Source organism: Lacerta agilis, chromosome 9, assembly GCF_009819535.1.
Source record: "Lacerta agilis isolate rLacAgi1 chromosome 9, rLacAgi1.pri, whole genome shotgun sequence".
In the NCBI taxonomy this organism is placed as follows: domain Eukaryota; kingdom Metazoa; phylum Chordata; class Lepidosauria; order Squamata; family Lacertidae; genus Lacerta; species Lacerta agilis.
In genome coordinates this window covers 23702040-23727619 of record NC_046320.1, presented here as the reverse complement: position 1 = coordinate 23727619, position 25580 = coordinate 23702040, and the positions used below count along the sequence as shown (strand labels likewise).

Genomic DNA, 25580 nt, shown 5'->3' with positions numbered 1-25580 from the left:
GGGAGGTCGGTACACCAAAAGGAATCCTGTACTGCCCCTATTGCCCAACTTCCAGAACATGCACTCAGAGAACTGGGTCTTCCCAATAGGACGCCTGGTGCAAACTAATGACTTCCTAAAAATCACTGCAACCCCCCCTCCCCGCCCAGATGGCCTGGGTTGCTGTGCGTAAGAGAAACCTGGTGGACAAGCAGCGGCAAGGACAGGCCCATCCGCTTCATCCAACCAAGTCTCTGTTACACATGCCAGGTCAAGTCCACCATCCACAATCAAGTCGTGGATGGCAGTGGTTTTATTCAACATTGACATAACAAAGTGGCATGTGAATGATAAAGCACGGTTATGTTTTCACTGGGATTTCGTCAATGAGATTCTACATTTGACAGCAGAATTGCATCACTGCCACTAAATACGCTGAGAACCTAATCCAAAGCACTAGCAGCAGTCAAAAGGAATTAAGAGGATTCTAGAAATCATTATGAAGACTAATACCTCTGCGATCTTCTAAGTAACTGTGGGATACGCTTATTCTCCCCAGGGAGTGGAGTGGAGGTATAATTGTAAAACACACACCTGTGCTACAACCAGTGCATAAAAGAGAAGCATCTGAAACATGATGCTCATCCTTGCATATTGCATCCATTCATCCCATTTGTGCTAGCCAGATTACTCTTTATTTTAATGAATTAAGCAGGCTCATGCTGCCATCTGGTGGAGCGTATAAGGAACACCGTTTTTGGTTTTGCTTTTTTTTTGCTGGCTAGGCTTGCGCTAAGCAACGCACCTGCAGTATTACACCTGTGTAATAGATATGAAGTAGATAACGGTGAACAAAGCTAAAGTATTTTATTAATAATTTATTGTCAGTAAGAAAGACTGGCTAATGGTAGATTTCAGTAAAAACCTTTACAAGACCATTGCATCACAAATATACAGACACTATAAAACTGTGCCATGGTGGTTTTGGTTCTAAACAGGTATGCAGTGGTTCCCCCCTCCCACACTTTTCAGGAAAGGAAAAATGTGCAACCGTCCTAGAGTACAGAAACCCAGGTGGGATATTTCCATGTTCGTCACCCAGAAAGTATCAGGAATCTTTTACAGCTGGAAATTATGTACACTTGGAAATGCATGATTACATAAGAAATCTATAAATGAAATGTCACACTTCTGTGGAAAACAAACAAACAAACAGTGAACTGCTGAATGTCATAAAACCCAGGGCGTGTTGGTTTAACGGCACACTAAAAACACCAGAATCAGTGGAAATCAACTTTCGAAAGTATCTACAAAATCTAGTTAAAATTATCGAAATCAAAACTGTACATAAAATTTACAAAAAGAGATAAGAAAAAAATGATTTGCTCTTGAACGATATAAATACATTTATCATGCTAAAATGAGGAAGTGGTATGTGTTTTTGCTTTATTTATTTTTTTAACATAGACAATGTAAGTACAAAAAAACACTTTTTTTGGGGGGGGAATGGCACAGCCAATGGGAGACCTGTGATCAGTCAAGCGGTGGGAACGAGGTCAGGAAATGGTGAACAAGTTGAAATGAGCTACATGATCCAGTGCAGCCATGCCAGTTTTAGCTCACTGAAACGAAAGCGGCTCAAGCATTGCTGCCAAGAAAAATAAGCTCTCCGATATTTTTCTCTAGAATACTTATTTTATTTTTTATTTTTTTAAAGTTCATTAACATCCAGGCACTTTTAATTGAGGAAGGGTGTCAGACTTCTGTGTGGTGCTGAGGCTCGAGCGGAGGGATGACCACCTCTTCGAAATGTCCGTCGTCTCCACTCTCATAGTCACTCAGCATGACCTCAGACTCCATTTCACAGCACGCCGACACGTCGGAGCAGGAAGCTGTGGAAGCATACACAGACATGGACATGTTGTCTACGGGGGGTGCTTCAAAGTCTCTGCTGTACCCTACTGTGTAAGGAGCAAAGGGTTCTCTGTAATTCCCAGAGACTCCGTTGTTTGAGTTCTGAGGTTCCGACAGGTCTGACGGATAGTGATGGGGAAGGTACTGGCTGAGATTAAACCTCTGCCTGCTCCTCGCAGGTGACCCCAAGCTGCCTACAGCAGGCATGTCCCTGGATTGCTGTATTGAGTCAAACTGATCACTGTACTCAGGTGGCAACGGTGGGAGGTCATCAGGCACTGGGAAGTCGTCCGGCGGAGGTGGAAAGTCACTCTCAATGTCGTAACCTCCAGGGTAGTAGTCTGCATCAATGGAATTTGGATCTGTATACAGGGGTGCCGCCTCTTCAACCACCTCGTAATTCGGATACTCCTGTATGCCAGGCAGCTGGACATTGGGCATCCAGTCAGAGGTATCCCAGTGATAGCCTGAAGGGCAAAAACAAAGTGGGTTTCAGTATTTAAAAATACACTGCACTAAGGACAACACAGCCACCAGTTATTAGAACACAAGAGGAATGGGAGCAATCTGCCACGGAGGTTAACGAACATTCAGCATTACAACCACAAGTTCATGGTGCACCATGCAAATAGTTTAATGTATCATTCAAGTCTGGGCTAACTAGGATTATAACATACCTCACCCTAAAGTAGTTCATGAGCTAAGGAATGAGCTGGTACACAACGGCAGAAAAATCATTCTTTGTGTAAAATAAGAGTGTCTAAAAGCCTGTTAGTGGAACAAACTGGTGCATGGTAATTACATTTATCTGGATGTAACATTCGCAACAAGCTCATGGCTCTGTTTGAAATAAAAGCCCGGCATGATCTGAGCCATGTTTACTTGGAAGTAAGTCTTAATGAGCCCTGTGGTACTTACTCTGGAGTAACAGTGTGCAGAATTGCAAGATTAGTCCATCAAAATTAGCAAGATTATGATAACTTACCCCACTGATTTCAATGGGTTTTAAATCACAATTTGTTTTTTCTGGACTGAGGCCAGTAAGTTTAAGATTCCCTAATTGTTAAAGCATCCACAACACTTACCAGTTTAGTATTAATGTTATTAATTGCTGCCCATCGGCTGTGGAGTTAATTTTATAACAGAACCCCCATGAAACTATTAGTAAGGACACTCAGGCATTCAAATGCAAAAACAAAAGTCTCCATATAAGGCAATCATGCAGAAAATCACTTTCTGTTGTAGGGCAAGAATATAATATTGTACTTGAGACAAAAGTGCTTACTGGCTTGACTGGTAAAACATCGCTATGTTAAAATTATCAAGATTTTGTGATCCCTTCTACAAAGGGGAAATTGCACTGGGCTAGAATAAGTGCCTAGTAACTGGAGGGAAATAACTGCATACATACACAGTGAGCAAACCAAGTTAGTGTTGGGGGCCAAATATTAACAGAAACATTTCAGTGAATGGCAACAAACAACTACATGCAGAAGTCACCTCTTGAATTGCTCAGGTCGGGAACAGCGAAAGACTCTTTAGGTGGCAAAGTGGAGAGAGAGGGGAAAAAAGATGTGCAGTTAGGCATCAAGTAGTTCCAAAGAACTCAATAGCCTAAAAACAGCAAGAACGTACACAATGGCAACAGTAACAATACCCCTTTCTATTGTCCCTTGTAAGTTAAGGAAGGGGGACTTTATAGTTTAAAGGTGAGCTCCAAAGAGATACTTTAGATATGCAAAATAAGATTCTAAAAACTTTTTTATTCCCTTCAAACAGTCATATCACAAACTGCTTCTGTAAAGTCCCCAACTAGTCATGTGGGATGTTGTTTCAAGAAACAAACTCTTGAGTGTGTAGAAATAATTGTGTGGTTCTCTGGATCCTGATCGAAGACAGGGCTTGGAAATAAGGATGGAGGCCCAGCAAGGTAGCTGACGGACAAGTAAAAACCCCTGTACACACATTATTGATTGAATACGGCTTCTGTGGTAGGGCTTAATTGTGTTGTACCGTATTTTTCCACTCCATAAGGTGCACCAGACCTTAAGGCACACTTAGTTTTTAGAGGTGGAAAAGGGGAAAAAATTATTCTGAATCAAATGTTGTACTAAACATTTAGAGCGAGTGGCGGATGGAAGAGGTGGCGGAGGAGGCTCCTCCTCTCCAGGGCTGAGCCAGGTTCGTGCGCCTGCCTGCCTGCCAGCCTTCCGAGCGAGCGAGGCCGAGGTGCGGGCAGAGGGACTCACGCTGGCTTTCCCCCCTCAGTGCTCCAGGCTGAGGCAGGGAAGGAAAGGGCCAGGCGCTGTGCCTCTTCCAACCGCAGCCCCGATCCCTGCTCTTGCGATCATCGGAGGGCGGCGGGGGCAGACGGATGAGCAGCTGAAAGGGCTCCTTCCAGCCGCCCAGCTGCATCCCCCTCCGACGCCTGTAAGTTTGGAGCCTGCGGCTGGAAGAGGCACAGCGCAGCGCCTCTCCCAACCGCGGCCCCAATCTCTTGCAGGCGGGTGGATGGCCGAAAGCCCTTTCGGCTGCTCGTCCATCTGCGCCCACTTGTGCTGTACAGGGAGCTGGGAAGGAGCAGCAGATCCCTTCTTCCTGGCTCCCTGTAGAGCAGCTCCAATCTCTTGTGGGGGGGGGGAGGAACGAGCAGCGGAGATGCTGCTCGTTCCTCCCTGCCACCCGCCGAATCCCGATTCAGCTCATTTTATTGGTTATATATGGTTTTTATCAGTATCTGTAATGTGTCTTTTTGATGCAATGGCCTGTAGGCTATGCAAATAAAGTTTGTTGTTGTTGTCCCTGCCACCCACCTCTCACAAAAGCCTGCTTGACAGGGAGTCTTTGCCCCATAAGGCGCACAGACATTTCCCCTTACTTTTTAGGAGGGGAAAAGTGTGTCTTATGGAGCGAAAAATATGGTAAATTTGTGGTTTTTTAAAATCCTTGTGGCTAATTCTGGAATCAGCTGTCTGTTGTCATTATGCACAGTCTAATAGCTAAATAGATTACTGAAACAGGATGTTTTAGAGACAATGAAGCTGTCTAATAACCGGGAACCTAAACTTCAAAAAATAGATTAATAGTTTGATAATACAGATTTATGAACCTGTTTTGCACAGACTAAAACAAAGCTTTTCATTACATAGTGAGCCTTGGTTGCCAGTTCAAATCACTGGTGTCCTAGCCATAGGCACCAAGGGGGAGAGAGGGAAGGGGCCACAGGCCACCCATATTTACGGCGTGCTGATGTCATTTCCACACGCTGTCTTCCGGCCCCTGGCCCCCTCAATCACGAGGGCAAGGCAGCAGCCCTGGTCCCAGCCCCTTACAAACCGAGGCTCTGGTATATAAGATTTTAGGGGGATAGTTGTCTAAGGAAGTGTTCCATTGATTTAGTGCTTGTTGAGTAAAATCTTAATGAAATGCAGCTGATTTTGAAGACTTTATTTTAGGCTTTACAAGTGGGAACAGCAACAACATGGGGCAGCACAGAGTACTCTTCTTTGGGATTCCAGCCAGACAACCAGGACCCCCCCCCCCCTCAGAATACAATATTCCGGAATACACCTCTTCCAACCCCTTTCCATCATTCAGCACTCCGTGGCGTGCTCAATCGTCACTGTGAAGTCATCCCCCCCGTTCCACCTCCTGAAATATGTTTTGAACTTCTGCAAACTTTGTGTTCCTCCAAATCTGCAGATACCTCTCTGCGGCCGGTGCCACATTAGCTACGTAAGGGCTGGCAGTTGGAAAATGAGTTTGCCACTACTAAATAGGATACATCTTAATCTCCTTTGTTGTCTAGATCTTAACCCATAGCTGTCAACTTTTTCCTTTTTTTTAAGGGAAATTCCCTTACCCCGAATAGGATTCCTCACAAGAAAAGGGAAAAGTTGACAGCTATGTCTTAACCCTGCTTCAAATGCCCTCCTGCAACTAAACCTGTAAGCATGTTCAGTGAAATTGGTTTTTTTTAAAATTATGTTTTAAGCTTGTATTTTATGTTGTGAAGCGCCCTGAGAACTAAAGATGAAGGGGTGGATACAAATAAAATAAATGAATGAAACAGCAGCACTCTCCTTCCCTGTATATCCCTGCATTGTTTTCATTCTGCTTCCCCGAGTTGAGAATGTTAAGATTATAAAATCTACAGCAGGAATGTATCCTCTTTCTACTCTATAAAGCTCCATGTATACCAATAGCGGCATTTGACAAACTAACTTACAACATGCTAAGGGATGTCAGAAACTAAGCTCTCTTTTTTTTGCAATTTCTCTATGCAGGGGTAATAGCACAGCCCGTATCTAGATGACATAGTTATTTTTACAATTTTGTTGTTTATCTAGCTTGACCCTAATGGAACATTTCCCACCCACTAATACAAACAGACACAGCGGTACCTTGGTTTAAGTACAGCTTACTTTATGAACAACTTGGATTAAGAACACTGCAAACCCGGAATTAGGTGTTTTGGTTTGTGAGCTTTGCCTTGGAAGCAGAACATGTCGAGTGTGTTACATTTGTAAATTGAGTCCCCCCGCTGCTATGGGAAAGCACGCCTTGGTTTAAGAACGGACCTCTGGAATGGATTAAGTTTGTAAACCAAGGAACCACTGTAGATGTCTATCTATGCATAGAAGCTGATTCAAAGCGCATTTTCTAGAGTCAAAAATGAGCAGGATAAAAGGAGAGGAGTATTTCCAAAAAACATTAAAGTCTCGATTATTTTCTCCTTGTAGTCTACCACACAGAAGAGGTGTACCCCAGGGAAAGAAGAAACCTATGCTGGGGAAAAGTTGTGGTACGAGCCTGGTGTGAACCAGAACTTTACTGAGCCTGGTACTATTGAGGCTGTCTGCAGGTATGTTAACAGGAGAACTAAATCTGTCTGATGATCAACATTTTCAGGTACTTCCTACTTTGCATGTCAACTGTATGCCTTGGAGAACATCACAGTATTTATATTGCACTTGTTCTGTGCATTTAAGATGCTTTGTGTACCATTCAGTAAGGCTTACAAATCCTGTAAAGTAAGTCGTTTTATTATCACCATTACCATCATTACATATGGGGAGAGTGGCATATTCTGAGTACTTAGTGGCCAGTCAGCAAATTAATGGCTGACCTAAAATTTGAACTGGAGACACCTCATGCTGTTAAACACTGCACCAAACTTCCTGTTTGTTTGCATTCAACCACCCAGCTACAATATCCCTAGGCAAACTGTACTTTAAATGGTGCCATTGCACTATTCACTTGCTCACCTCTACTATCTCAACAGAAGGGGCGGGGAGTAGTAAGGTAAAGGTCCAGTAGTGTCCGACTCTGGGGTTGCAGCATTCATTTCGCATTACTGGCCAAGGGAGCCGGAGTATAGCTTCCGGGTCATGTGGCCAGCATGACTAAGCCGCTTCTGGTGAAACAGAGCAGCGCACGGAAACGCCGTTTACCTTCCCGCCGGAGCGGTCCCTATTTATCTACTTGCACTTTAATGTGCTTTCGAACTGCTAGGTGGGCAGGAGCTGGGACCGAGCAATGGGAGCTCACCCCGTCGCAGGGATTCGAACCTCCGACCTTCTGATCAGCAAGCCCTAGACTCTGTGGTTTAACCCACAGTGCCACCCGCGTAGTAGAATTGTTAATAGGGTTGCTTCTTTTCTCTTCTGTTTATGCAAGACCTACAAGGATTTTATGAGCTAAATCTTCATATATATTAACATAAACAAATCATAGAAATGTAGAGTTGGAAGGGACCCCAAGGGTCGTCAAGTCCAACCTCCTGCAATGTAGGGGAAACAGCTAAAGCATTCTTGACTGATGACCATCTAACATCTGCTTAAAATATCTCCAAGGAAGGAGAGTCCACAACTTCCAGAGGGAGTACTGTGTATAGCATGCACTAGTGTGAAGAGCGTTTTTTCAATCCTATTTTTATTCATGACATTGACTGGGGCAGTTCTCGCTTGTTCCGGCCGCAAAATGAATCGCTTAAGAGCTCTGATACTGGCAAAGCCTTTGTGCAGAGAAGAGGGAAGAGGAAATATGCTGCAAGGAACAACTTGGTCCTATAGTGCAGATTGCTACTGTTCACCTACAGGGAATGAGGCTGAGAGAAAGGATATCAGGGACTGGGCTGGACACTGAGGAGTGGGGACTGGGAAAATGAGGGTTTAGAGACTGACTTGGAAGAAGGGATCAGTGATCTGAGGGAGGCTGTAATATCCAAAGGCAGGAGAAGCTGCAGGATTGGAGAGTGGAGAACAGGTGCAAGGGGAGGAAGAGATAGGTCAGGCTGGTGTAGAGTCAAGGGCAGGCATAGGCAAACTCGGCCCTCCAGATGTTTTGGGACTACAATTCCCATCATCCCTAGCTAACAGGACCAGTGGTCAGGGATGATGGGAATTGTAGTCCCAAAACATCTGGAGGGCTGAGTTTGCCTATGCCTGGTCAAGGGCTTCCACACCTCCTCCTCCTGCCATCACCTCTCCTGCTCCACTGTCTCCCAGGACCAGAAGAGGACTGAAGTGGGAGGAGAAAAGGTTACATGCAGGTAGAGTCTTTGCCTGCTTGAGTGCAGCTCAGATAGGGGAGATACATAAATTGGAGTAACTGACACATAGGACTGATGGGCATGCCTTTTCCTATCCTGGGAGTATGTAATTGTGATAATAAAGGGATAATCTGTGCTCAGTGTTACTGTTAACATGCCAGGATTTGATGCTGTTTTCATGTTAGAATGCCCTAGTGCATGAATACATGCAGAGGTGGTCTTTTCGGAAATTGAGTCAAAACAATAAGAGAGTAGGTTAAACATCCCCATTTGTGTGTCTATTAAAGCAAACAATCGTGTACACCGTTTATAAGAAACAATGTATCTTATTTTAATACTTCTAATGTATTAATACATTCCTAGAAGAGAAATGCATGCAATGTTTCTGCCCAGACCATAAATAAAAGTGAAAACTATATACCTTCTTTTCCCACCGAGTCAACAACAGCATTGACAAGGTGTATTACAGTCACTAGGGAAGCTTGTAAAAAGTATGGGAAGGAGCAAATTAAAAGAGAAACTTATAATTAGCAGCAGTTTCAAACAACATATAAAAGCATACCAAGAAACATTAAAAAACGCTTTAAAATCTTCCAATAATTACACACAACTGCACAACGTTTCAAATTAGGCACATACTGTTTACACAAGCACAAGTGACATTCTGTTCTGACTGGGAATACACATTCAAAAAAAATTCTATGCTTTTGCCTCTTTGAATATACTCTGGACTCTGCAAACAGCTCTAAATGAATGGTCTGGAAAGGTTATTAGAACTGCAAATATGAACATGCATATATACATTTTAGCAATCATCAGGGCTCATTCACACTTTACTTTTAGTATCTGGGAATGGATACTGAAGCACAACATACATGTGTGCTGTGTCAATTGTGAATGGCACTCATTGATTTAAATGGCCAATTTTCAACACACAAAATGCCCAATTCTTTCTCAGTTGCTCCTGTTTTTTTTAAAAAAAGAAAAAGAAAAAAAACATTGTTTAAATAGACATTCACCATTCATAATTGATGCACTGCACATGTATATTATTTTATTTACAAAAAGAGTAAAGTGTGAACTAGTCCTAAGTCAAGTTTGCATGTACTGTATCATTTCACTGATTCGTTTTACTGATACAATATTTTGGCAAATCAAAATTTGCTGGAATTTGAAACGGCATCTCAGTTCTGCAAATGGAACCTGTTTTATGGCTGTATGTCTCCTAAAGCCCTATGTTGCTTCTCCACAGCTGGTCTGCAAACACCTCCCCCACAGCCAGTGCGTAGGATGTTCACAGTTTTTTTAACTTCTAAAAGGGAAGAATAAATAGAATTCTGGGAAATAATCCAGCTTTTATGAGTGCAAAACCAAAAGCAAGAGGTGTGGTTGGTAGGAATGTTGAGCAGGTTTTATGTGACACTCATGACAGGGGAAGGCAAGTTGAAGAACCAGAGAAAAGGTTAAGTGGAGGTCATTTTTAAAAGCACTAAAAGGTTTAATGAAACAGGCTTGGATCAAGGCTATTTCATAAGGCAATGCAGCTTATGTGTGGGAAGAGGAAAAGTAGGACAGGTTCAGTGATCAGGGACTGAAATCTTTCCAGTGTTTTATTTTTCCATGTCCAAAGTTCGTTAGTAACAAGGTATGGGTGTCAACTGCACATAAATGCTAGGCAAGCCCAACATTTATGTTCAAAATTATTGGCTTTGTTTGCTAAAGATAAGTAAAATAGACAAGATAAATTTTCTAGGGGGTGGGGGGGGTGGATCAGGAATTTTCCTGACACAAACTGAAAGCTTTCAATTCAAAGTTTTCTGGAATAGTCTGCATCACGGGGCAGGATAGCTGGAGGCAGGATACAGCAAGCAAGCGAACTGAGGAGAAAATGGAGAGGGGCAGCAGAAGAGGAATAGAAAGTCAAGAGATAGAGAGAAAGAAGTGGGAGGGGATGGAGTGGAGACAAAAATTAACACAGAGCCCAGCATGGGAGAGGCTGCAACACAAGATACAGAGGTAAGGGAAATATGAGTGGAAAAGCTGGAGAGTGGGGAGGGAAAGTTTTGAAATAACCAGCCAAATTGTCGGCTAGAGCTCTCAGGTTCTGAGTAGAGAACTGGCAAGCTAAGTGTCATGCTCATAGCTGCATAATATTGTCAACTGTGACTTTCAGTTCTGACATTTACCATTCACATTCCTTTCTTTATCACTCTGAATCATACTAGCATATTTGGAATGTGCAGCCAGCCATAGAGAAACGAATGGTGCGTACTAGTTGTTACAGCGCAAAACTAAAAACTCGTTTCAAAACACTACTTCTGTTCCACGGCTTTTTTTTTTTTAAAGTTCCTTTCATACTGGAATACCATTAATGCATATACATATAACAAACACACACACACACACATACACAGAAACGTCACTCAAAGTGCTAATGATCGGTTAAAAAAACCAACTTACTTTTTTGGTTAAGTAATAAAAGGAAGTTTTATGCTGAGACCACAAACAAGTTAATACTGTACACTGAAATAAGCAGACAGGACATCTTGGCTGAGCATGAGCAAAATACTATGTATTTTAAAACAGTAGCCAATTTTTTTCCTAAGCTTAGTAACAAAAACAGAAATGAAGCTTTGGAGTAATTTAAAAAATAACACAATGAAGGTCAAATCCAAAGTAAATTCACAGAGCACTTTTGACAGGTCAGGGCCACTTTCAGAGTGCTTTGCTCACACTGACAATAGAATAGGGCCTGATTCAGTGAAGTGGAATGTCTTCCATGCACAGAGATTTGGCGTACAATTGCTCCTTGTCATGCCATAAGCCAGATAGCAACACAGCTACAATAAAAGCCCTGCTGGACAACTTCCTTCATTACTAACGTAATCAGACTTACAAGCCAGTCCCTCATACTCTGCTTTCACTCAGTACTGCTCTGATCCATATGGGAGCTGAGGCAGCAGCAGGGAAAAAGAGGAGACAAATGAAGCAGTAATCCAGTTTTCAGACATTTTAAAACCTCACTCCATCCCACACACCTCCAATATACATAACCTCACTATTTTTTACAAAAAAGAATCCTCCCTGTCTGAATACATTTTGCTTCACATCAAACATTAAACACCAACAATTCCAGGTTTAAATGACTTATAACCAGCTTATGACGTCGTCTGCAACTTATAGAAGGGGCTCACTCACCCAGAGGGGTGGAGATGCCGTAATGGCCTCCCGGCAGAAGCACCACTGCCGTTTCCCAGGAGGCTGAGGGGCAATACTGAGGCGGCGTCTGTGTTGTGTGTTGCACCCGTGCAAGTGCCTGGTTGTCTCTGCCCATGCGCCAACTCACACCTCACTTTCCCAGCAGGTGGGAGTGTGCTGCTGCTGCTGCTGCTGGGAGGCTATTGCTACAGTTCTTTGCCCAACTGGGTGAGCCAGTCCTGACAGAATACGACATGCCTGTTGATATTTGTAATGCTAGCATAAGGCACCTATGCGGAGACGGTAGACAAGGAAGCAGAGCGACACAAAACAGCAAGGCATCATCTACCTACCATTATCATCACATGATTCTGACTGGAACGAGCTAAGGGACTGGACCTCCGACACGCTCTCTCTAGCGCTGTAAGGCTGAGAAACCTTTTCTTCCAGGGGCTTCTTTGAAAGGCAAGAGTCAAGATCTACGACTTTAGCTTAAAGACAGAGAGACAGGCAGAAACAATTAATGTGACAACCAACTTCAACACGCCCCCACAAACACAGTTACAGTCGTAACTTGGTTTTTGAACAGCTTAGTTCTCAAACGTTTTGGCTCCCGGACGTCGTATACCTGGAAGTGAGTGTTCCAGTTTACGAACTATTTTTGGAAGCTGAACGTCCGATGGGGCTTCTGCGACTTCTTGCAGCCAATCAGAAGCTGCACTTTGGTTTTCGAAAGTTTTGGAAGTTGAATGGACTTCCGGAACGGATCCCATTCGACTTCCAAGGTACGGCTGTACTAGAAACATGACCAAAAAAAAATTAAGCTTGACTGTTTTAAAACCCCAGCAGGCATTTTACTTGAAGCCTGATTTTATAGTTTTAATCGTTTTTTGTCTTTTCTGCGCTGCATTTTTTTTTTTTTGTACACTGCTTAGGAGATGATGCTGGTTAAATCGGATATAAATTGTTTAAATAAATAGCAAGGAGAGACAAGAGGGCCTTTCTAAACGAGCAATGCAAAGAAATAGAGGAAAATAACAGAATGGGAAAAACCAGAGATTTATTCAAGAAAATTGGAGATATGAAAGGAACATTTCGTACAAAGATTACCACAATTAAGGACAAAAGTGGAAAGGACCTAACAGAAGCAGAAGACATCAAGAAGAGGTGGCAAGAATACACAGAGGAATTATACCAGAAAGATATGGAGGTCTCATACACCCCAGGAAATGTGGTTGCTGACCTTGAGCCAGACATCCTGGAGAGTGAAGTCAAATGGGCCTTAGAAAGCCTTGCTAACAACAAGGCCAGTGGAAGTGATGATATTCCAGCTGAACTATTTAAAATTTTAAAAGAGGATGCTGTTAAGGTGCTGCACTCAATATGCCAGCAAGTTTGGAAAACTCAGCAGTGGCCAGAGGATTGGAGAAGATCAGTCTACATCCCAATCCCAAAGAAGGGCAGTGCCAAAGAATGCTCCAACTACCGCACAATTGCACTCATTTCACACGCTAGCAAGGTTATGCTTAAAATTCTACAAGGCAGGCTTAAGCAGTATGTGGACCGAGAACTCCCAGAAGTGCAAGCTGGATTTCGAAGGGGCAGAGGAACCAGAGACCAAATTGCAAACATGCGCTGGATTATGGAGAAAGCCAGAGAGTTCCAGAAAAACATCTACTTCTGCTTCATTGATTATGCAAAAGCATTTGACTGTGTCGACCACAGCAAACTATGGCAAGTTCTTAAAGAAATGGGAGTGCCGGATCACCTCATTTGCCTCCTGAGAAATCTCTATGTGGGACAAGAAGCTACAGTTAGAACTGGATATGGAACAACTGATTGGTTCAAAATTGGGAAAGGAGTACGACAAGGCTGTATATTGTCTCCCTGCTTATTTAACTTATATGCAGAATACATCATGCGAAAGGCTGGACTGGATGAATCCCCAACCGGAATTAAGATTGCCGGAAAAAATATCAACAACCTCAGATATGCTGATGATACTACCTTGATGGCAGAAAGTGAGGAAGAATTGAAGAACCTTTTAATGAGGGTGAAAGAAGAGAGCGCAAAATATGGTCTGAAGCTCAACATCAAAAAAACTAAGATCATGGCCACTGGTCCCATCACCTCCTGGCAAATAGAAGGGGAAGAAATGGAGGCAGTGAGAGATTTTACTTTCTTGGGTTCCATGATCACTGCAGATGGTGACAGCAGTCACGAAATCAGAAGACGCCTGCTTCTTGGGAGAAAAGCAATGACAAACCTAGACAGCATCTTAAAAAGCAAAGACATCACCTTGCCGACAAAAGTCCGTATAGTTAAAGCTATGGTTTTCCCAGTAGTAATGTACGGAAGTGAGAGCTGGACCATAAAGAAGGCTGATCGCCGTAGAATTGATGCTTTTGAATTATGGTGCTGGAGGAGACTCTTGAGAGTCCCATGGACTGCAAGAAGATCAAACCTATCCATTCTCAAAGAAATCAGCCCTGAGTACTCACTAGAAGGACAGATCCTGAAGTTGAGGCTCCAGTACTTTGGCCACCTCATGAGAAGAGAAGAATCCCTAGAAAAGACCCTGATGTTGGGAAAGATGGAGGGCACAAGGAGAAGGGGACGACAGAGGATGAGATGGTTGGACAGTGTTCTTGAAGCTACTAACATGAGTTTGGCCAAACTGGGAGAGGCAGTGAAGGATAGGCGTGCCTGGCGTACTCTGGTCCATGGGGTCACGAAGAGTCGGACACGACTGAACGACTGAACAACAACAACAAAATAGCAAAACACTGCAGTATGCCACTCCCCTACAAATGTTCTTCGGAGCCAGTCTGAAATGGGAGCCTTTTAGTGCTGTTTAGGCCTTCTGTGGTGGGAGGTGGGAAAGAGGAAAATAAAAATATACTGGTACGTCTAGTTTTTCTTCCTGACTCCCCTGAGTCCTTCCCCCTGTTGTCCCATATAACTGTAGAAGGTTTGGGTGTTGACTGTTAAGTCTTGAAAGTGAGCTGCAGGGTGGGCAGCTAGGGTGTTGCTACCATTGTCTCCTTTCCTTTTATCTAAAACATCCCCTTACAGCACAGGAGAGGGATACTTCCTCCCCAATATTCCTGCTAAGAAGCAGCCAGGGACTGCCTCCCCATTTCCCCCTTGGACACCCAAACATTCTCTGCCTACACTTCTCTCAACTACAGCCCAAACCGAAAGATTTGCAGACTCTGACAAAATTCCAGTTCCTTTAGCTCCCTTTTCCCTCAACCACAAGGCAGACCTGAGAGCTGCTCACAGAAAACAATGGAAAAATCCAGGATTTTGGCAAAGCTGTGACCGAGAAGCAGTGTTTCCCTCCCCTCCACAAAAGTTAGCAGCAAAATCAATTATTTACTGCCTTTGACATTCAACATCCACCTAGGAGTTCCCTCTTCCGAAAATGAGAGAGCTCTATTTATTTTATTGTTATTTTTTTTTAAAAAAAAATCTGTATGTCTTCAACCCTTGTAGGCAACTGCTCAAAGCAGAAATCTCAATATCCTGCCAGCAAAGCTTTTTCAGTTCAAAAAGGAGGTGGCGGCTTACTGTCATAATCGAAGTCCCAGCTGGGCTTCTGTATTGAGTCGCTGTCTGATGGTGAATTGGATGGAGGTGGGGGAGGCAAATTCGGAGCCACGCTGCAGACAGCCACGGCTTTCCTGTGGCCATGAACGGAATCTGGGTTAAAAGTAGTAAACTCTGGGTGCTCTGGGATTGTGGAACCTTCAAAAGAGTTCCTGTCCAGATTGTTCCTCGAGTCACTTGGAATGCTCGGAGTATACGAAATGGGACGAACAGGCACCTGGGGTGGAATGTCAGAATAAATGTTCTTATTCAGTTTGGAATCAAAGTACGGCCTTTGCAAGAATGCTGTTGTTGTTCCCAGATGTTTGTCTTCAGGTTCTGGCTGGCTTTTCTTCTTCCTCTTCCGGATGACTTGGCGGCAGAAGACAAATATCCCAACCAGTATGAAGACCCCTGCTATGAAAATGATAATTCCAATGACTTCTGCTAAGCTAATATTCCAGGGGGTTGAAACGTATTTGTTCAGGACGTCGGCACAATGTCTTCCTCCAAATCCATGGCTACAATTGCAGTGATAGGCACCGTATGTGTTCTCACAGAGAGCGCCGTTCTGACACGGGCTTTCCAAGCATTCATCAACATCGGTTAAACACCTGCAATGAAACATTAAGAGGTAAGGAACAGCTTACAAATGCACAAAATGGGAAAGTGCAGGATATATTTATAACATCGGCACATTCCCCCCCATATTAAAAATATTGTGACTCATCTGGAGTGTTGGGTGCCAATTTTCATTGTTCTTATCATTCTTATCATACCCTCCAACATTTCTCCAATGAAAATAGGGATGTCCTATTTAAAACTTATACTAATAATGTTATTATTTATACCCTGCCCATCTGAATAGTTTGCCTCAGTCACTCAGGGGGTGGGGGCTTACAACAGATATAAAAACATGATAAAACATCAAACATTAAAAAAAAACTTTCCTATACAGGGCTGCCTTCAGATGTCTTCTAAAGGTTGCCTGGTTATTTAACTCTTTGGCTTGGGGGCGCTGCATAACTTCATACCTTCCAACATTTCTCTGATGAAAATAGGGGAGTCCTAAGGAAAAGTGGGACGTTCCAGGATCAAATCAGAAACCAGGAAGGCTTCTGTAAATCCAGGACTGTTCCTAGAAAACAGGGACACTTGGAGGGTCTGTATTATTGATTATATTATTATTACTACATTTTGTTCTAATCTGGCCCTTTGTCCAAGGACCCCAGGACAGCACGCATTGTCCATACCTTCTTTTTATCCTCAATCCCCCCCACACACTATGCCAGTGTTTTTCAACCTTTTTTGGGCAAAGGCACACTTGTTTCATGAAAAAAATCACGAGGCACACCACCATTAGAAAATTTAACTCTGTGCCTATATTGACTATATATAAAGTAATTCTCTTGAATTTTTCAATTTTTCCCACGGCACACCAGGCAACATCTCGCGGCACACTAGTGTGCCGCGGAACAGTGGTTGAAAAACACTGCACTATGCTTCCACACCTACATGCCTTTATACAAGTTTATATGGAACTACACTTTTAATTATGTATTCTGTTTAAAGGGTAAGCCTGGTTACAGACAGCGGAAATTCTTATTGCATCAAGCAGTTACTCTGAACCAACCATATTTTTCAAGTTACAGGTGGGTAGCCGTGTTGGTCTGCCATAGTCAAAACAAAACAAAATAAAATAAAATCTTATTTTTCAAACCACATTTTTCAAACCATCTTCAAAGGCAGCCACATAACCAATACACTGGAGCAGTTTTAATAGGATGTTACCAGAGCACAGACAATTTTAGCCAGGGAATCAATCACTTCATCACTTAGCGCCTCTTCTGGTACTCCACTCTAAGCTGGCACAATCTTTTTCATCTCTTTGATGTCACTCAGTACCCCTCAGCCAGTGCTTGAAACTTAGGTGCATTTTTGTGACAGGGAATTTCATTAGTGCGAGCAGTTAATGAGCTCTGGGCACAGTACTGCGCCTAAGATTTCAGATTAAAACTGCAGAGTGAAAGGAAAGGAAGATCTTTTTCTGCCTCCCCACTTCCAGCTACTCTCTGAAGACTGGAGAAGAGACTCTCTTAAGAATATTAGGGAGGTGAACAGGGGTAGGACTAGACCATGTGAAAAATGAACATCAGATTTTAGCTGCCGTTCATTCATTTCCAGCTTTGTATTCTTGTTATAAAACAAAAACGTGCTTAGACATCCCAATGTTACACCCGTAACCTAGGCTTAAGGTGCCATTTAGCTCCCAGCTTTCATATCTCAGATTCTAACACTGCCCTCAACTTAAATCAGATCCTCACAGCAAGTAATTCAACAACTGGAACACCAGCAATGGAAGAGCTCCTGTTGACTTGAGTTGGACTGTCTTATTAATGAGTCAGTCTTAATTTGGACAGAGCCTGGTCACCCTATTCCACCCATCCTCCTTCCCTTGCTGATTTCCCCCAAGCCCCTTCCTCGTTTTCTCCCACGCCAGCTGTTTTGCTGGCTAGCAAACAGGGATAGGGATAGGAGAAAGGTCTCCCCCCTCTCTGTCAGCAGTGCTTGATGTGCCACTGACAACACGGTGCACCAAGCTGCCTCACAAGTAGCCCCACCCCAACAAAAATGTGTTTTGAAGCTGTCTTGGTACATAATTTTTAGATTGGTTTCAGGAAAATGCATTCTTCCAGGAACTGAAATTACACGACTGGGCACATTCATTTACCGTACTGCAGACAAAGTGGCAGCCAAGTTGCTACGCACGTGAGCTATTTTATCCTCAATGGGTTTATCAGGTAAGTTGTAACAGGTTACTGCAGAAAGCCAAGGCAAAAACCAACCACCCCAAAACCAAATTGCTCGGGACAACTTTGCTGGACTGCCTTGTGAGAGCATCATAGGGGTGGTGAAATACTGCATCTTGACTGCTATGAACACTACAGAGGGGACTCTAAACATGTTTAGTGTGGCAGGCCACCATTCTTCCTCTTTTTACAGATGAAGGATGGGGTGCCTTCAGGCTCCACTAACAGTTTGCACTCATGGCGCTTTGCCTTCTTTAGCTGATAAGGCTGTATATGCAGCTTCAAGGACAGCAGCCAATAACATCACAGTAAAGGTAGCAATTCAAACCATGCTTCTCAGGTCTAGTGCTCACTGGACAACACTGGCTCAGAAATGCGGAAGATTTCAAAATCTCTTTAAATACTGGAATTCAGGGAGTATGACAGCCCCCATTGCTTGGAGAAAGAAACCAATTCATTGTATTAAAATAAATAAATAAAAGAAGCCAAATATGTGGGGAGGGGGAAGGAAAATCAACTTAAAATTGTATTTTATTTCAAATGATCTGCAGAAATGTTCTAAAACTTCCATAGCAAAATTACCTCCTTGGTTCCTGTTCAAACGCGAGCATTTTACCATTTAAAACTGTGAGCAAAAGGATGCTAATTCTAGTGCGGCTATATTCTTCCCCCTGAAGTACAGAATGATCAGTACAAATCCCTGATCATGAGAGATGAAAGAGAGACCGCAAAGGAGAGCTAACCCCAGTTTATTTGCCTTCTGCTGTTTTCTAGTAAAACAGTATTTCTAAAGATTTAATATTATGCTATAATGCAATGAAGAAAAATGTGTTAACATATGTAATACATGCCTAAATAAGCAAGGAGCCCTCTTTTGTACACACACACACACACACACACAGAGAGAGAGAGAGAGAGAGAGAGAGAGAGAGTGAGAGAGATTTTCAGGTTTAGTGTCCTTGGAGTATGGGAACAATACCAGATGCAATGTATTCCCTTGTCTAGGATAAACTTGGCATAGTCCCCATCAATTTCAAGCAACACTAAATTCTACTGGCCATCACTGAGCTAAATGTTTTGTAGACACACAATTCTGAGACCATTCTCACAATCAAACTTGTACTACAGCCCCCGATAGTAAATATAGACTTTAAAAATAAAAAGATTCATCCTATATGCTAATCTTTGTAAGGGTTATGAACAGTAGAAAGATACCCACCTGTCTCCATGAAAACCTGCTTCACATTCACAAACAGGTCCATCTAAACTATCAATACACTTCCCACTATTTTTGCAGGGGTTGTCTTTGCAATATGGACCAATCTGACACCTGGAAATGGAAAAAAAGAGAACAGATCTTGTCAGTTTTCATCAAAGCTATGAATAACATGAGTGTTGATGACCCTCAGTTATAATCAATGTTGGGTTGACTCCCATGTTTGCAAATGTGCCCAAAGGCTTGCAGGACCAAGTCCACCAAGTAAGACAGGGTAGTACATGACACAAAGGGTATTTTCACATCTTACGGAAATAAAACTTGGGTTTGCAAATAAAATAGTTCACTCAAAAGATGCACATGCAATCTGGGATTCCTGATGAGTATGGGTTGCTTCCCATGGTGGCAGAAAACATTTCCTTTGGGGGAAGACTAGACACTCATTTTTATTTTTTTACAGATTTCCACATCTCATTGTAGTCCTTCAAGCCATCCATAAAAAGCTGTTTTGAAAGTCAGGGGATCCTCTGGAATAGTATGGGATATGGCACAGAAGGCAGCAGTAGGTAGGAAGAAGAAGAAGAAGAAGAAGAAGAAGAAGAAGAAGAAGAAGAAGAAGAAGAAGAGGAGGAGGAGGAGGAGGAGGAGGAGTTTGGATTTGAAATCCCGCTTTATCACTACCTGAAGGAGTCTCAAAGCAGTTAACATTCTCCTTTCCCTTCCTCCCCCACAACAAACACTCTGTGTGAGTGGGGCTGAGAGACTTCAAAGAAGTGTGACTAGCCCAGGGTCACCCAGCAGCTGCATGTGGAGGAGCGGAGACTCGAACCCAGTTCCCCAGATTACAAGTCTACCGCTCTTAACCACTACACCACACTGGCTCTAGGTAGGGGATTGCAAAAACAACAACAACAAAATCAAAAACAGGTGCCCCGCCCTGTGTGGGTGGAAGCACTTTTCATTGGTGCAAAGTCACCCTTGGGATGTTTCTACTCATTGCTCAGCCTTTATCTTTTCAAGTGTACATGTAAAACATCTTGGCCCTACACTTTAAGAAAATGCAATGTGTGAAGCTGTCTCAAAGGATTATCAGACAGCGTTTATTCTAAAGGCAAAACATAACTTGGGGAAAAAATACCATAGGTTTAATTCTATTCTGCTAGCAAAGAAGCCATACCTCTGACCGGTGTACAGTCCTCTGCACTGGCAGATGAAATCATCACTGACGGAAATGCAAGTGCCGCCATAAAGGCACGGGTTGGAAGCACATGGGTTGACACTTAAATCACAGTGAGTGCCCATGAATAAAGGTGGACATTTACAAAAGTAACCTGCAATAAAAACAGTATTAAAAAGATGTCACAGGTACCCACAAAGCAAAACACTGTTTTTCTGTAATGCGTGGAACCAACCTTCTATCAGATCCTTTCAAAACCCATGTAAAACAAAAACTAATGTTACTTTGAGCATAACCACAATATGAAAGCAATCCTAAGCTAAGAAGTTGCAAACAGCCAGACAATAACCTATAATGAAGTGTGTCACTGGTATAACCAATTTATAGGATCATACCATTCCAGAACTTACTAGCTTGCTATAATCCAAAGGACATAACAATTTCAATCCTGCAGCCAACACTGAAAAGGCCCCCAACTAGTTTCTGCTTATTTTACCTGGAAGGACAAGACTCAAATAATGCAAGGAGGCTTGGGATGTCCTCTCTAAGATGTACGAAGCTTCATTTTCATGTTCAGAAGCATTTTTAAAACTATCTTTTATTCTCCAAAGTAAACACAATTCTTAAATCTAGAACTGCTGGTGCTGTCAGTTGTGGAGACCAACAATATGGCACTACATTTATATTTCTGATGTAAAATGAATGCATGATGAAATATAGGCCTACAGACAGTAAGTAAAATACAGTGGTGCCCCGCTAGACGAAAATAATTCGTCCTGCGAAAATTTTCGTCTAGCGGGTTTTTCGTCTAGCGAAGCAGCAATGACAGCCGCGCTCCGCTAAACGAAAAAAAAGACGAAATTTTTTTGTCTTGTGAAGCAGCCCCATAGACTTTTTCGTCTAGCGGGGCAGCTTCCGCTAGACGAATGCCGTTCGTCTAGCGAGTTTTTCATCTAGCGAGGCATTCGTCTAGTGGGGCACCACTGTATCTCAAATAAGTTCTTTCTGCTAGTAAGAAATGAAGTTTCTCATTTAGGTGAAGTCAAGTACTCTGGCCACCTTATCATTAATTTAGCCACCAAGAATGAAAAGAGCACCCATTACTTAATACAAAGCAAATACTGTGGAAAAGTGCCAAACTTACCTCCACTGGGTAGTGGGTTACAAATGCCCCCATTCTGGCAAGGACTACTAGAACAATCCTCTGTCATAGTCAGTAAACACCCAGGGGATACACCCACAGATTCTTCCATGTGTGCGTAACTCCGTGGTTTGCTGTTCAGGGGCAATTCTTGTCCATTTAGTACAATGGAATCCATACAGCCTCTGAAGCCATTGCTAACCTGCGGACTCCTTCCATGCCTTGTGCCTTGCTGCCGAATGTGACCACCAAAAAACACATGGTTGTCCAGGTTCAGTGTCCTTAAAGTGCCAGGAGCAATGCCAGATGCGGTGTGTACCCTGTCCAGAATCAGCTTGGCATAGTTCCCATCAACTTCAAGGGACACCGAATGCCACTGGCCATCGTTGATCTGTGTGCTCTGCACAGACACAATCCCAGGGCCACTTCCGCAGTCAAATTTGTACTGCAGCCTCCCATGGTGGATCTAAGCAAAGAGAAAAGGCAACACATAAACAGATGTCCTCTCTCTTTCTCTCCCCCAGCTTCATTTGCAGTAACAGCCCAGTGTGGCGTTACCTCCCATTGCCACCAACGAGTGGTGCACTTGCAGGATCCAGACGGAAACCACCTTGCTTCCTTACTCACGAGATGGTGCTGGGTAAAAGGGGCATGAGCACACCTCTTGGCAATGGCTGCCAGGAACGGCAGCATGCACCACGATGCAGGATTCTACCTATTGGCCATTACATGTGGGACAAATAAGCAGCAGAACCCTATTAAGCAAAGCTCTCATATGAGCAGAAGCTTCTAGTTATGTTAAAGCAATGTTGATGCTGAGAGCTTTAAGCACCCTGAATACACCTATCATGATCATTTGATGGCATTACTCTTAAGGAAGAAAAAGAAAAAGAAAAGCACTACATTTAAGCCAAAGGGTTTAGACCCTTTGGCTTAAATGTAGTGCTTTGCTTTTTCTTTTTCTTCCTTAAGAGTAAGGTTATGATTATTAAGCAGAATACTTTCAGAATGTTGAAAGATCAAGGGGGTTCACTTTGGTGGAAATGACTGTGCTTTATATATACATTTTCAACCTCCAGTTACTGCTGGACACGGACACACACTCTCTCTCTCTCTTTGGCATTTTCATTCATTTTCCCATCTCAGTTAACATATACCTTTTCACGGTGTTTCTTATCATAGCATATTAACGTGGGGCATATTTGTCCATAAACTGTTAGCAGCTGGAAGATTTAAGCATCATTTCCAATATGGTAGAAGGCATCACATACTTCACTAAATATGTACTGTCTACTGCCTGCTTATTTACAAGGAGTTCAGTTATATGTCACTGGTTGGAATCAAATGATTCATTCTAAACCTATGACAATTTAGGTGCAAATTAGATTTCAGAGTGAGTGTGTTAAGGCAGTTTTCTGCGCAGTTTAAGGCTTCTAGCATCTGAAGCTAACACACCTCTAAAATGCTATAGTCCGTTCCTCGGGCATACATAACAACCGCTTGAGTCGAGTACGTCCTGAGTCTCATCGTGAGCTTCATTTCTTCCTTGTTCTCGTTTTCCATGAGGCGATACTTCATGTAGCTGCTTCCAGTAAAAGTCACTGAAGGTCCAACCGATACTTTAAAAAAAGAGAAGGAGGAGAAGGATATGGCTCAAAGCTGCATTTCTCAGCAAGAAGGCTGCAGACAAAGCTGAAGGGTATTAGGAGTTAAAATCTTACCAGGGCACTGGGCACTGTTGCTTCCGTGGCAAACGCAAGTAAACTTTCCTTCTCTGGGATCTGCTATACATTCTGTACCTTCAGGGCATGGATTCCCCTCACAGGCACTGCTCACAAGGGGACAGCTTCCTTCTGTAAATATAGATAATAGTTATATATAAATAGAGCAAGGTTTTATTTTTATCACATTCTTCCCAAACATGGCAATTTTTTTTTAATGCAATGACTCCTAAAACTGGAAGCCTAATATTCTGCAGGCACAACAGGTGGTGAAAATTATAGCTGTGTTAAAGTAGGTGACAAGGAAATAAGCAAGAAATTACAGGAGACACGGGATTCCTAAACTGCTATAATATGAGCTCCAGCTGGGAGAACTGCTCACCTGACACCACATACTTTCTTCTCCCGACATGACGCTATCCTAAAATGTTACCGAGCTAAAGCCGAACATATATTTTAACTGTTTCCATATCCCTTAAGGTTGCTGATCCACTTTTCTCAAGGGCACACTATTTCCCCAAAGGTACTAGTAGAATTTCCCCTCAAAATTTATGCGGAAGATCCTGTGTCGGCTACAGAATCCATTTAAAGACAATGGAAGGCAAAAATGAAATTCTTCAAGTGCTTAAGAGATACCTTATAACATATTAGCTAAAGGAATAACTACCAGGTACATCTTCCCTTTCTCATGAAATTGCTAGGCTTAAGACTGGAGCCTTAAAAGTAAGGAGTGCAATTAAACCCTCTGTGGTGTGAAAGATCATACACAATTTATTTTCCAGCATACTTTGCATGGTTACTTTACCTGTACAAAGACAGACTGCAGTTCTCCGGTGATGCGGTGTGACAAAACTCAGCCTGGCAGTGCTGTGAGTTGACATGATGTTCTCATCTAGGGTCACTCTTTCTTCACAAAATTTCCAAGGGCAATCCAGGCCTGAACACAGCTTGAGGAAAACGCTGAGTATCCGGACGCCCAAGGTCTCTTCAAGGTCAGCCACAGAGGAGTTGATCTTATGGAGTAGGGCTCTGGTTGAATGCTGAGAACCAGCAGACTTTTCTACAAGCAGCAGCACGTCAAGGTTCAATGGAGGATCAGACGGTTGCAAGCTAATAATCTGTATGTCGTTTCTTCTGACTCCCAAGGTGGTCCTCAGAGCCCTCTGAAAATTGCGCCAATAGTCACCGATGAACTCCTCTGGGGCAAGGTTGGCAAAACGGAAAGCTATACTGTGGTTCAACAGTTCCTGCGTGATTTGTCTGATATGGACTGAAACGACAGCTGCGGTAGTAAACTTTCCATCTGTAACGGTAACATTCAGCAGGTATTGTCCTACATCTAGCCTTTTGTGAGCTATCACCTTACCACCTGTGCTAGAGACAGAGAACACTGAGTCCATCTTGGGATCCAGATGGTACGTTAAAGTGTCATAAACATCTTGATCAGTTGCATGTACTTTTCCAATGACACCGCCAGAATATTCCTCCCCAAAGGTGGTGATGAAGATTTCCAAGGGCAGAATTGCTGGAGGATGGATGCTTTCCTCAATGACCCTAATGTCCACGTAAGTCAAGGATGACAACTGAGGTCTTCCATTATCAGCCACCTAGTGGAAAATGATGCACAAGCATTGAGTTTCGGCTCAATTTCATCAGCTTTTAACTAGAAGCTTTATATGATTATTAAAGAGGTCAAGGTCTTTAATGGATGCTTTGTACAGAAGAATTGACCGGCAAAGAGCTGTCACATTAAAATAGTGCAATTTGATTCCAACTTTTGGATCGCAATTAAAAACCATCCATGCACGCGCGGAGCTCCAGCTACTGGAACTATTTCTAAAGAGTTGCCAATGGTTCTTGAAGAAGCTACTGCTAAACCTGCCACAGTGTTTTATCAGCTCCTGTTTTTATTCCTGTCTTCGTCTGCTATTGATAATTGTTTTATGGTTATAATTTTTGACCGTATCCTGCCATAGTATTGTTGCGCAATGAAATATAAATAAAAAATGTCTGAAATGAAACAGTATGGCAAAAAATAAAACAAGTCTTTCTGTAGTCATAGCTCAAAATGAGAGATTTGTTTGCAGGTCGTAGCAAACGACTGCGACGTATGCCTATTCTAAGGTCTCAGACAACTGCATGGAATTCTTCTTATTCACAAGAGCTTCCCTGTTCATTGCAATGGAGGTCACTTAGCAGCATACAAAGGTGTGCTTGTGGGTTCCCACCCCGTGAAATGAACAAGAGCAGGATTACATATAAGCAGGACTTCTGTTTGTG

General features: G+C 42.9%; 1 protein-coding gene across 8 annotated transcripts in view; it reads right to left on the bottom strand.

The window, feature by feature from the left end:
• Window positions 1-829: 829 nt before the first annotated feature.
• The window catches only part of FAT1 (FAT atypical cadherin 1), a 124681-nt gene continuing 99930 nt past the window's right edge, over window positions 830-25580 (bottom strand). For 4 of the 8 annotated variants that reach the window (XM_033161182.1, XM_033161183.1, XM_033161184.1 and 1 more), the window contains exons 19-29: window positions 24106-24907; window positions 23301-23432; window positions 23035-23198; window positions 21583-22045; window positions 20439-20592; window positions 19265-19375; window positions 15218-15849; window positions 11998-12135; window positions 8868-8927; window positions 3394-3429; window positions 830-2360 (exon numbers count right to left, since the gene is read on the bottom strand). In XM_033161182.1, the coding sequence (XP_033017073.1) occupies window positions 1735-2360; window positions 3394-3429; window positions 8868-8927; window positions 11998-12135; window positions 15218-15849; window positions 19265-19375; window positions 20439-20592; window positions 21583-22045; window positions 23035-23198; window positions 23301-23432; window positions 24106-24907 (3318 nt within the window). In that variant the 3' untranslated portion in view covers window positions 830-1734. Of the gene's footprint in view, window positions 2361-3393; window positions 3430-8867; window positions 8928-11310; window positions 11398-11997; window positions 12136-15217; window positions 15850-19264; window positions 19376-20438; window positions 20593-21582; window positions 22046-23034; window positions 23199-23300; window positions 23433-24105; window positions 24908-25580 lie in introns of those variants that run through there. The other 4 variants (XR_004427392.1, XM_033161181.1, XM_033161186.1 and 1 more) reach the window with 4 other exon arrangements.